Source organism: Ovis canadensis, chromosome 3 (assembly GCF_042477335.2).
Source record: "Ovis canadensis isolate MfBH-ARS-UI-01 breed Bighorn chromosome 3, ARS-UI_OviCan_v2, whole genome shotgun sequence".
Taxonomy (NCBI): domain Eukaryota; kingdom Metazoa; phylum Chordata; class Mammalia; order Artiodactyla; family Bovidae; genus Ovis; species Ovis canadensis.
Genome location: NC_091247.1, coordinates 56,518,444 through 56,531,643, shown reverse-complemented (window position 1 = coordinate 56,531,643; position 13,200 = coordinate 56,518,444). Strand labels below are relative to the sequence as shown.

The 13,200-nt window shown below is 39.4% G+C and overlaps 1 protein-coding gene across 1 annotated transcript in view; it reads right to left on the bottom strand.

Annotated features, from left to right (window-relative positions):
• DNAH6 (dynein axonemal heavy chain 6) overlaps positions 1 to 13,200 on the bottom strand; it is a 286,898-nt gene that overhangs the window by 230,877 nt on the left and 42,821 nt on the right. Inside the window, exon 11 of the mRNA XM_069583083.1 lies at positions 7,376 to 7,576. Coding sequence (XP_069439184.1) covers positions 7,376 to 7,576 — 201 coding nt within the window. The remainder of the gene's footprint in view (positions 1 to 7,375; positions 7,577 to 13,200) is intronic.

Genomic DNA, 13,200 nt, shown 5'->3' with positions numbered 1-13,200 from the left:
TGCTTCCAGATCATCTCAGTGAGCAGAACAAGACACACACACACACACACACACCCCACAAATATACATACATACACAAGACCCTATATATAGTTCTCTTTCTACTGATTAATTAGAGATCATGAGTTCATAATTCCATTTCCAATATAACACCATTCTGGCCTTTTCTCGTCCATATTTGTACTTCCCTTTCTGAGGAGGAGTAACCTCATTTCATTATCCACAATATATTTAGTTGTTTGCTAAACTACAGAATACACAGAAAGTCATTTCAGAATTGCTAATGCACTAATACCACTGTGAAAAACAAACTAAGTGGAACCTAATATTTGTTATAATTACAGTGATCTTTAGCTTAAGGGTATATAGGCAAAACACTGTATTTATTTATTTTTAAGACCTTGATTTATTAATTTACTTTTAAAAAATTAATTAATTTTACTTTATAATATTGTATTGGTTTTGCCATACATTGACTTGAATCTGCCATGAGTATACATGTGTTTCCTATCCTGAACCCCTCTCCCACTTCCCTCCCCATCCCATCCCTCTGGGTCATCCCAGTGCACCAGCCCTGAGCACCCTGTATCATGCATCAAACCTGGACTGGTGATTCGTTTCACATAGGATATTTTACATGTTTCAATGCTATTCTCCCATATCTTCCCACCCTTGCCCTCTTCCACAGAGTCCAAAAGACTGTTCTATACATCTGTATCTCTTTTTCTGTCTCACATACAGGGTTATTGTTACCTTCTTTCTAAATTCCATATATATGCGTTAGTATACTGTATTGGTATTTTTCTTTCTGGCTTACTTCACTCTGTATAAATCAGCTCCAGTTTCATTCACCTCATTAGAACCGATTCAAACGTATTCTTTTTAATAGCTGAGTAATATTCCATTGTGTATATATACCACAGCTTTCTTATCCATTCATCTGCTGATGGGCATCTAGGTTGCTTCCATGTCCTGGCTATTATAAACAGTGCTGCAATGAACATTGGGGTACACTTGTCTCTTTCAATTCTGGTTTCCTCGGTGTGTATGCCCAGCAGTGGGATTGTTGGGTCGTATGACAGTTCTATTTCCAGTTTTTTAAGGAATCTCCACACTGTTCTCCATAGTGGCTGTACTAGTATGCATTCCCACCAACAGTGTAGGAGGGCTCCCTTTTCTCTACACCCTCTCCAGCATTTATTGCTTGTAGACTTTTGGATTGCAGCCATTCTGACTGGCGTGAAATGGTACCTCACTGTGGTTTTGATTTGCGTTTCTCTGATAATGAGAAAACGCTGTATTTAAAAGTTACTTGTTTTAGTGTCTTCCCCTTCCTCACAGTGTGGTTATTCATTTGAAATACAGAATAGTTCATTTGTTTTTTAATGCATCCTGTTTTAAGATTTTGTTTCCTCATTCTCATAGGTTTCCTGTTGTTATTTAGACGCTAAGCTAGGTCCCACTCTTTCGTGACCTCACTGATTGTAGCCTGCGTGGCTCCTCTGTCCATGGGACTTCCCAGGCAAGAATACTGGGGTAGAGTGCCGTTTCCTTGTCCAGGGGATCTTCCTGAGCCAGGGATCAAAACCACGTCTCCGGTATTGGCAGATGGATTCTTTACCACTGAGCCACTAGGGAAGCGCATAGATTTTAAAAGAATTATACTGGACTATACTGAAAGGTATGCTCAGAACTAAGTGTGACTCTTCTCATCTTTTCTACTCCAAACCCACCATCCTGTCTACACCATTCCCACTGTCTTCTCTACAGAACCAATTTCCTTAGTTTCTGGTTTATCTCTTCCTTCTCCCTATTTTCTGACATAAAAAGTAGCACACTATAGATATTCTTGTCTAACTTGATTTTTCCACCTAACAGTATATCCTGGAAATCACTCCATAGTTAATAAATTTTCATGTTACTTAGGTGTATTTCTGGGCTTTTTATTCCATTTCACTGGCCTGATAACTATGCATGTGCCAATACCACAATCGTTTAACTATAGAGTTTATATTTAATACTTGGCTAGAATAGTATCCCAAATAGCTTTTCTTTTTTAGGGTTTTCCTAGCTTCCATGGATGTCTATTATTCCTTATAGGCTTTACTATAAACCTAAAATGTTCTACAATAAGTTTATTAGTATTATTATTTAATTGGCATTTTTATTACATTTATAAATTAACCTAGGGAGAATAGAAGCCTTTATTATGTTGAGTCATTCCATCTAAGAACATTTATCTATTTTTGTGTCTTCCAGAAGCCTTTAAGAAAACTTAAAAGATATTTTTATATAGGTTTTTTTAGCATTTCTTACTAGGTTTATTCTTAAATATATTGCCTGCTTTGTTGCTATTACAAATGGAGATTTTCCCACCAGGCATTTTCAGTATTCTGGAACAATTTATGTGATACTGTGAATATATGGCCTTTGGTGAGTCGATCTCTTTATATATGGTACTTTGTGAATATATGGTCTTTGGTGAGTTCCCCTGTGAACCCATTTGGGGCTGGTGCTTTTTACAAGGTATTTCTTTAATAACCTCCTCTGTTTCTGTGGATATTGGTAAGCTTTCTATTTCCAATGCTGTTAATTTAGATACCCATGTTTCCCTAAAAATACTATCCACTTAATCTAAGTTTTCAAATTTATTTGGATAAATGTCTGCAGGGTTTTCATATTTATTTAGATAAGTAAATTTTTATTTTCATAAAAATCCCTTGTTTTTTTTTCTGTTTCAATGGTTATTTCCTTATTATTTATCACTGATTATGTTAGTTAAGAATTCTATATCCTAATTTACATTTAATGAAAGCTCCATGTGAAGACTTCTGTTCACAGTAATTCTGTTTATGTACCATTTATGTCTCATTGCATTTCTTTGCCTTTTGCATTTCCTGTACTATTTTGTGCGTAGAGATTTATAGCCCTGACTCATGGGACCACAAGTCTTGCTTTCTTATGGTAACGTTTGCCTTTACAATACTGAACACTACTCCATATTTTGTCTCTCTGAATTCTTTGTCTTACATTGCACATTTGTTCTTGCATGCTGTGTGTCTGATCCGTTAGAGCCCTCAGCATATTAATCATCAGTTCAGTTCAGTTCATTCAGTCATGTATAACCCTCTGTGACCCCACGGACTGCAGCACGCCAGGATTCCCTGTCCATCACTAACTTCTGGAGCTTGCTCAAACTCACGTCCATCCAGTCAGTGATGCCATCCAATTATTTCATCTTCTGTCATCCCCTTCTCCTCTAGCTGGAAAAACCATAGCTTTGACTAGATGGACCTTTGTTGGCAAAGGAATGTCTCTGCTTTTGAATATGCTGTCTAGGTTGGTCATAGCTTTCCTTCCAAGGAGCAAGCGTCATTTAATTTCATGGCTGCAGTCACCATCTACAGTGATTTTGGAGCCCCCCAAAATAAAGTCTCTCACTGTTTCCATTGTCTCCCCATCTATTTGCCATGAGGTGATGGGACCAGATGCCATGATCTTCGTTTTCTCTATATTGAATTTTAAGCCAATATTTTCACTCTCCTCTTTCACTTTCATCAAGAGGTTCTTTAGTTCTTCTTCACTTTCTGCCATAAGGGTTGTGTCATCTGCATATCTGAGGTTATTGATATTTCTTCCAGCAATCTTGATTCCAGCTTGTGCTTTATCCAGCCCGGCATTTCTCATGATGTACTCTGCATAGAAGTTAAATAAGCAGGGTGACAGTATACAGCCTCGACGTACTCCTTTTCCTATTTGGAACCAGTCTGTTGTTCCATGTCGAGTTCTAACTGTTGCTTCTTAACCTGCATACAGATTCCTCAAAAGGCAGGTCAGGTGGTCTGGTGTTCCCATCTCTTTCAGAATTTTCCACAGTTTATTGTGATCCACACAGTCAAAGGCTTTGGCATAGTCAATAAAGCAGAAGTAGATATTTTCTCTGGAGCTCTCTTGCTTTTTTGATGATCCAGTGGATGTTGGCAATTTGATCTCTGGTTCCTCTGCCTTTTCTAAATCCAGCTTGAACATCTGCAAGTTCATGGTTCACATACTGTTGAAGCCTGGCTTGGAGAATTTTCAGCACTACTTTACTAGCGTGTGAGATGAGCTCAATTGTGCGGTCATTTGAGCAAACTTTGGCATTGCCTTTCTCTAGGATTGGAATGAAAACTGACCTTTTCCAGTCCTGTAGCCACTGCTGAGTTTTCCAAATTTGCTGGCATATTGAGTGCAGCATTTTCACAGCATCATCTTTGAGGATTTGAAAGAGCTCAACTGGAATTCCGTTGCCTCCACTAGCTTTGTTTGTAGTGATGCTTCCTAAGGCCCACTTCACTTTCCATTCCAGGATGTCTGGCTCTAGGTGAGTGATCATACCGTCATGGTTATCTGGGTCATGAAGATCTTTTATGTATAGTTCTTCTGTGTATTGTTGCCACCTCTTCTTAATATCTTCTGCTTCTGTTAGGTCCATTCCATGTGTGTCCTTTATTGTGCCCTTCTTTACATGAAATGTTCCCTTGGTATCTCTAACTTTCTTGAAGAGATCTCTAGTCTTTCCCATTCTATTCATCATAGTTGTTCTATTAATCATGCATGCATGCTCAGTCACTTCAGTCGTGTCTGACTCTCTGTGACCCCATGGACCTTGGCCCCCCAGGCTCCTCTGTCCATGGGATTCTTCAGGCAAGAATACTGGAATGGGTTGCCATTTTCTTCTCCAATGACTATTAATCATAGTTGTATGATTATTTAGTCATAGTTGCTTTAAATTCTGGGTCTGATATGTCCAATACCCCTGCCGTGTCTGGGTCTGATACTTGCTCTGTCTTCTAATTTTTTCCCTTTTTAATATGCCTTATAACTTTTTTTGATAACTGGATGTCATATACTTGATAAAAGGAATGGCTGTTAATAGGTCCTGAGTTAGAGGATGATATGTGCCAGGGAAGGGGATATATTTTACCTTCATCCTTTGATTAGGTCTTTTAGTAAGCCAGTGCCTCTGGACTGTGAGTATCATCATAAATGTCTCTCGCTTTTTTTCCCCCTTCTCTCCTCAGGTGGGACAGGATGGCTAGAGTAGGCTGGGGTTGTGTATTTCCCTTCCCTCAGGTCAGTAAAGACTTGACAATACACTAGCAAATTAAACTCTGGATAACTAATTTCCTCTAAGGGCAGGCCTTGTTAAGAACAGAGTGCTCTGATGTATTTCAAATGATTCCTTTCCCCTCTCTCTGCTGGAAGCATGAGGAGATCTTTTTCTGATATTTATTGTGAGAACCTGGTTGAGCTCCTGCAGGTAAATTTCATAACACTGTGGGAGTCTCCTATAACTGGGTCCCCTGAGTGCTTTATTCTGACTTGTTCACACTGAGCCTCCAGCAAAGTACCAATTACAGTTCTGGTTTTCCCGTCCTGGCACTGGTTCTCACTGAGGTTTCTGCCCATGAGTCTCTGCTCTCAGAACCATGACTCCCTGTATGTATTTCTCTGTCTCTCCAGTCTTGAGGGCTGTAGTTTTCCCTATGCCCTCGCCTCTCTTCCAGACCCATTAACAGTCTGTTCAATCAATGTGTTCAGCTTTTTGCTTGTTGTTAGGATGGAGTGGCAACTTCCAAGCTCCTTACATGTGGATCTACAGATAGAAAGATCAGTCTTTTTACCAGATATCTCTTGATTGGATGAAACTCATCTTTGTTCCACAAAAACTCCAAATCAGCGTCAAGTTCTCTAGGGCACATTGTCTTTCTAAAACTACTTTTTCTATGGCCTTCCTACTTGAAGGACTGGCTTATCTAGATAAAAACTCTTGATCACATTTTTTTCCCTTGAGTTTCATTAAAAAGTGCTGTTCCATCATCACCTTGCTTTATATGTCATTTTTGAGAAGCCTGATGCTGTTTCCATATGTTATGTTATTATTTTGCTTTGAGACCTGGAGGAAAAAATTTTTTTTTCTTTGAAAGATAGTAGTTTCAAGAGTATGTATCTCAGAGTGAATTGGTCTGGGTCAATTTCCCAAGGTACTCTGTATACAGATTCACAGTTTCTTTTCTTGGACTATAGTTATGTGCTTGTTCTACACCTTGTTTTATTTTTCTTCTTCAGAGACTTTATTTATATGCATATTATTTTTCTTTGCCTTTTTTCTATTTTGATTATTTTCCTTCTAACCATTTTTTTTTCTTATATCTTGTACAGTGGTAAAGAAGCTGCCTACCAATGAAGAAGACACAAGAGATGTGGGTTCTATCCTTGCGTCAGGAAGATCCCCTGGAGTAGTAAATGGCAACTCACTCCAGTATTCTTGCCTGGAGCATTCCATAGACAGAGGAGCCTGGTGGGCTACAGTCCATAGGGTCGCAAAGAGTCGGACAGGACTGAGCAGCTGAGGATATGCACAAAAAGCTTATTTTCATTCTCTTGGTTGTTTTCCTGTCTTTTAAATTTTAGTTTCAGTTTATTCACCTTTGGACACTATAAAATTTAGTCTACATTTCTTAGATAATTTTGTCTTAAAACAATACCATTTATATTTTAAATTCTGAATTTTTGATATGTTATTTCACACATATTCAGGCTTGAATATGTGTTTGATGTTATATACTTGAGTTTACAGTACAGCTTTTGTTTCATGGCTTTGAGGGGGAAAAGAAGGAATATTCATTAGCTTTTTTAATCTTCATTTTTCTGATTTTTCTTTATGGTAACTTCTCATGTATTTAATATATTTTAATTAATTCAGTTCATGGATTTGGAGTAATTTATAAGATTTATAATTCAAAGGCATTTTATTTTGTAAGTGTAGCAATGTGCAGATTATTTTATCTTCTGGTTGTGGGGAGTCAGGTATATTCTGACTTTTTGGTTCTGTTTTGTTTAGTAGGACCTTAACTTTTCATCAGTTGCTTTATTTCTTCTGCACCACTCAATGTTCAAATAATGCCTCTTCTTCCTTTTTTAAAAATAATTAATTATTTATTTTTTGGAGGCTAATTGCTTTACAATATTGTATTGGTTTTGCCATACATTGACTTAAATCTGCCATGGGTTTACACGTGTTCCCCACCCTGAACCCCCCTCCCTCTTCCCTCCCCATCCCATCCCTCTGGGTCATCCCAGTGCACCAGCGCCGAGCACCTTGTATCTACCTTATTTTCTCCCCTAGAAGTTATTCAAGTCTTGAATAGCTTGTGCCTTTATGTCTCTTTCCTATCATCAGTGCTCTGATATACTAGGACTTAAAAAAAATCTCAACTATCTAGAGATTAAGTAGCATTCAATTTAAAGATAAGACAGGAAGAAAATATGTTGCTCAGTTAATTAAAAATTTAAAGTATTGTAAAAATGGCTTTAGTAAAAGAAAATATACCTTTATTTGGAAGATAATTGTGTGAAAATTCTTATCATCATCAAATACTGCTGATAAGCTTGGACCAAACCCACAAGTTTTTTCTTCCATTTTGTTGTTAATGTAAGGGCTGGTAAAAGCATCAAAATATGAATCAGGCACGAGATTAGGAACTGATAACACAGTGTTTTGGAAATGATTAATTGCACCTGAAATACCATCCTGTTAGAGAGAAAAGCACAAACAAAAATGTAAATGCATATAAGGGTATATTTATAAAAAATTTTGAATTTTATAAAATACTAAAATAAATAAGAATAATTCATTCAACCATACCAAGTACTACATTGACTCTAAGTATATGACAAATCAGAAGACACAGCCCCTGTGTTTAGGAACTATGTTTTCTAATTGAGAGAGAAATTGATAAGCAAAAAACTGCAACACATTAAGATGAATATATTACATTCATTTGAAATATGAACAAAACCCAGAAAAGTCATAAGGGAAAGAAGGACAAGATAGCCTAAGAATATCAAGGAAGGGTGGCTAGGGCTTGCCAGGTGGTGTTAGTGGGAAAGAACCTGTCTGCCAATGCAGGAGACATGACAGACACAAGTTTGATCCCTTCCAAGGTCAGGAAGATCCCTTGGAGAAGCGCATGGCAACTCACTCCAGTATTCTTGTCTGGAGAATTTCATGGACAGAGGAACCTGGCAGGCTGTGGTCCATGGGGTTGCAGAGTCAGACATGGCAGTAGCAGGCAATCAATAAAAGTTCATATTCTTTGAGCAGTAGTTTCCATTCTAGATATCTATCTTTAGAGAACAATTAGGTATGTAAACAATGATTCATGTGGAACGGCACTCACTGAAGCAATACTTATAGTAAAAACTAGAGAAATACTTTAGTGTTCAAAAATAGAATGGTTAAGTTATAGTATATTTATACAAATGAAAATTAGGCACCTTTTCAAAATGGTGTCTCCAAAGATTGATTAATGAATGACATGGGAAAAGTTTATAATATAATGTTACAAAGCTTATTAAAAAAAAAAGAGAGGAGGATAAAACTGGTGTATAAATCCCATTTTAAAATGCATATGTAAATCTCATGACCAGTTAAGTCTGTTGGTATATATCAGTATGGACTAAAACAAAATTGGAGAAAACATCTAAAAATGTTAAAAGATTATTTCTATTTGTGGCACATGGGATGACCAATGCTGCTAATAATGTCTTTCTGTGCTTTTCACATTCTCTTCAGTGAGCACAAATTAATTTTTAATTTATAATAAACGTCTATCTAAATGATATAAAGAAAAGGTACTTCTTGAGATGAACTTTAAAAGATGAGCAGGAGCTTCTCAAGTATACAAGACAGAAGTAGAGTTCTTGTAAGTCAGTGTATGTGAGAGGCCCAAGGAGGGCAGCAGGACCGTGTGCTGCAGCGTAAGTGCCAGTGTGGTTAAATGCAGTTGTGATGCAGTCGACCCCTCATGAAAGGCTTGTGAGTGATACTGAGCTGGTGGTCCAGCATTCCCCAGATTGTGACCATGGGCTGCTGCTGCTGCTAAGTCACTTCAGTCGTGTCTGACTCTGTGCGACCCCCTAGACGGCAGCCCACCAGGCTCCCCCGTCCCTGGGATTCTCCAGGCAAGAACACTGGAATGGGTTGCCATTTCCTTCTCCAATGCATGAAAGTGAAAAGTGAAAGTGAAGTCGCTCAGTCGTGTCCGACCCTCAGCGACCCCGTGGACTGCAGCCTACCAAGCTTCTCCATCCATGGGATTTTCCAGGCAAGAGTACTGGAGTGGGGTGCCATTGCCTTCCCTGAGTTAAAGGTGTCCCAAGGTCAGATAAGTTTGGGATGAAACCTCACATTAAGAAAAACTAAACAGGATTTTCCTCTGGATCTGTTAAAAAGACATTTTCATATTTGTTAATGTGTAAATGCATATCACAACCCCGTCTCCTAGAATGTCTATCAGTATCTTATACAGCATCCTTTGAAAATGCTACTATAGACAATGGAGAAATTTAATTTTAAGTGACATGACAAGGTATGCCTATGAAATAATCTTGCAGTCAGCAATGTAGACAATGGACTAGAAGGTAGAGAGGCAGGCAGGTGAGAAGAGACCATCACAGCAGGGATGGGGTTCTCATTGAAGGGAGGTGCAACTAAGGTCAACACACAGGACTTGATTCCAAAGAGTAAGGGAGGATTTAGGATGATGCCTAGATCCTAGATCTGGGCTTTCCTGATGGCTCGCTGGGTAAAGAATTTGCCTGCAGTGCAGGAGACACCAGAGACACTCGAACCCTGGGTCAGGAAGATCCCCTGGAGAAGGAAATAGAAACCCAATCCAGTATTCTTGCTTAGGAAATCCCATGAACAGAGGGGCCTGGAGGGCTACATCCCATGGGGTCACAAGAGTCGGACACGATTGACTGACTAAGCACAGGATGACTCTGAGATTGCTGGCTTGGGCATCTGGGTACTGCTTTTCATTCAAATACAGAAGGAAAAGTAAGTTTTGGAAGAAGTCTATAAGTTTAATTTATGTTGGTGTATGTGTGCTTGGTCACTTAATTGGGTCTGAATCTTTGTGACCCCCATGGACCGTGGACCGCCAGCCTCCTCTGTCCATGAGATTTTTCAAGCAACAATACTGGAACAGGTTGCCAGTTACTCCTCCAGAGGATTTTCCTAACTCAGGGATCAAACCCACATCTCTGGTGTCTTCTGCATTGGCAGGTGGATTCTTCACCTTTGTACCACCTGGGAAGCCCTTATTTTGGTGAGTTGGTCTTAACTGTGGAGATTTACAGATGACTCTAAGTCTGGAGCCTAGAAGAAAAGTACTGTATGGAAATATACATTTAAAGATGCCATTCTAAAAGCAGTAGTTAGAACAATGGGCACAGACACAAGCACCCAGGAAGAATATATAACATGTGAGGAGGAGGGAGCCTTTAAGGATCATAGCAGTCAAAGCTCAGACAAAAAAGATGCTCCAAAATAGAGGACTGAAAAGGAAAAGATGTTGCCACAGGAGTAAAACCAAGAGAAATTTAACTAAAGGGGAGTCTATTTCCAGAGGTGGGAGCAGTAAATAAGAGTCATATGCAATCAGAGGTCTGTTAAAAACAGGAACAGGAAAGAATTGAAAAATGTGAGTTGGATCAAGTAGTCAGTTCAGTTCAGTTCAGTCTCTCAGTCATGTCCGACTCTTTGCAACCCCATGGACTGCAGCATGCCAGGTCTCCCTGTCCATCACCAACTCCCAGAGCCACTCAAACTCATGTCCATTGAATCGGTGATACCATCCAACCACCTCACCCTGTCATCCCCTTCTCCTGCCTTCAATCTTTCCCAGCATCAGGGTCTTTTCAAATGAGTCAGCTCTTTGCATCAGATGGCCGAAGTACTGGAGTTTCAGCTTCAACATCAGTACTTCCAGTGAATATTCAGGACTGATTTCCTTTAGGATGGACTGGTTGGATCTCCTTGCTGTTCAAGGGACTCTCAAGAGTCTTTTCCAACACCACAGTTCAAAAGCATCAATTCTTCAGCGCTCAGCTTTCCTTATAGTCCAACTCTCACATCCATACACAACCACTGGAAAAAACACAGCCTTGACTAGACAGATCTTTGTTGGGAAAGTAATGTCTCTGCTTTTTAATATGTTGTCTAGGTTGGTCATAACTTTTCTTCCAAGGAGTAAGCATCTTTTAATTTCATGGCTGCAGTCACCATCTGCACCCCCAAAAATAAAGTCTGCCACTGTTTCCACTGTTTCTCCATCTATTTCTCCATCTTATCTCCAGCCATAAGTGATGGGACCAGATGCCATGATGTTAGTTTTTTCAATGTTGAGCTTTAAGCCAACTTTTTCACTCTCCTCTTTCACTTTCATCAAGAGGTTTTTTAGTTCTTCTTAGCTTTCTGCCATAAGGGTGGTGTCATCTGCATATCTGAGGTTATTGATATTTTTCCTGGCAATCTTGATTCCAGCTTGCTTCATCCAGCCCAGCATTTCTCATGATGTACTCTGAATATAAATTAAACAAGCAGGGTGACAGTATACAGTCTTGATGTACTTCTTTTCCTATTTGGAACCAACCTGTTGGTCCATGTCCAGTTCTAACTGTTGCTTCCTGACCTGCATGCAGATTTCTCAAGAAGTAGTTCAGGTGGCCTGGTATTCCCATCTCTTTCAGAATTTTCCACAGTTTATTGTGATCCACACAGTCAAAGGCTTTGGCATAGTCAATAAAGCAGAAATAGTTCTGGAACTCTCTTGCTTTTTTGATGATCCAGTGGATGTTGGCAATTTGATCTCTGGTTCCTCTGCCTTTTCTAAAGCCAGCTTGAACATCTGGAAGTTCACGGTTCACGTATTGTTGAAGCCTGGCTTGGAGAATTTTGAGCATTATTTTACTAGTGTGTGAGATGAGTGCAATTGTGGCGTCATTTGAGCATTCTTTGGCATTGCCTTTTTTGGGGATTGGAATGAAAACTGACCTTTTCCAGTCCTGTGGCCACTGCTGAGTTTTCTGAATTTGCTGGCATATTGAGTGCAGCACTTTCACAGCATCATCTTTTGGATCAAGTATTTGGATCAAGTAGTAGGAGACCATAGTTAATACAAGCAAGAACAATGTCAGATGTCAAGACTTAAGTATATAATTTTTCCTTTAGATGAAGCTCTATGTATGTATGCATGTTTGAAATGCTAAGACTAATGATCAAAATAAGAGTGACAAAAAAATAGAAAATTCACGATTGACAGTTCTGTTTATACTGCCATTGGCTAATTTGGGGCTACATGAAGCAAAATCTTATCTGTGGTGTGAACATATGAATGTGCTTAGCTCACAACTTATCTAGGAATTAAAAATACTCCTGTTGGGCTTCCCTGGTGGCTCAGATGGTAAAGAATCCACCTGTAATGCAGTAGACCCAGGTTCAGTCCCTGGATTGGGAAGATCCACGAAAGGCTATCCACTCCAGTATTCCTGCCTGGAGAATTTCATGGACAGAGGAGCCTGGCAGGCTGCAGTCCTTGGGGTTGCAAAGAGTTGGACACGAATGACCGACTAACATTCATGTTGGGAGTAGGGTCCTACAACAGGAAATATTAAGTGTTGAGGTTTTCAAGGCCTATCCCTTGGTGCTTAAGGAGAATAGCCAGTTGCTAGCTGGAGAGAGCTTTCTTGTGTTATCTTCCTGTACTCTGTCTTCCATGTTAAGGCTATGAATATTCTGGCCTGGAAAGGGCATGAAAATCCAGTGTCTCTCTTATTGGGAACTCCTGAGAGACAGTCCAACCATAGGGACCTCAGCAGGCTGCTCATCCTTGTAAATACCCTAAACAAGCCTGATGATCTCATAAATTACAGAGTCAAAAATTGTTGGAAGAGGAAGCAACCTTAAAACTCACCTGCCTCCTTATTTCACAGATGCATGTACTGAGCCTCAGAGAGGTAAGTGGTTTCCCCAAGGTCAAAAAGCTTACTGATTGAAAAGCCAAGACTAGAATCTAGAGATCCTGATTCCTAGTGCTTTTGCACCACAGCACACCAGCTAAGGACAGAAAATATAGTCTCTGATTGGTCTATTAATCTGTGCTTGTACCTGAAGGAGGAAAGCAGAACTCTAAAATGTCTTCCAGAATCCACCCTCCCTGGTTTACATGCCCTGTATAATCCCCTTCTCATGGATATGGGCAGTATCTGTGAACATGATGGATGCCACAGTCATGATGAGGTTACGTTATAGGGAAAGATGAAGGGACTTTGCAGACATAATTGACTGTGAGTTAATCAAGAATGTGATGG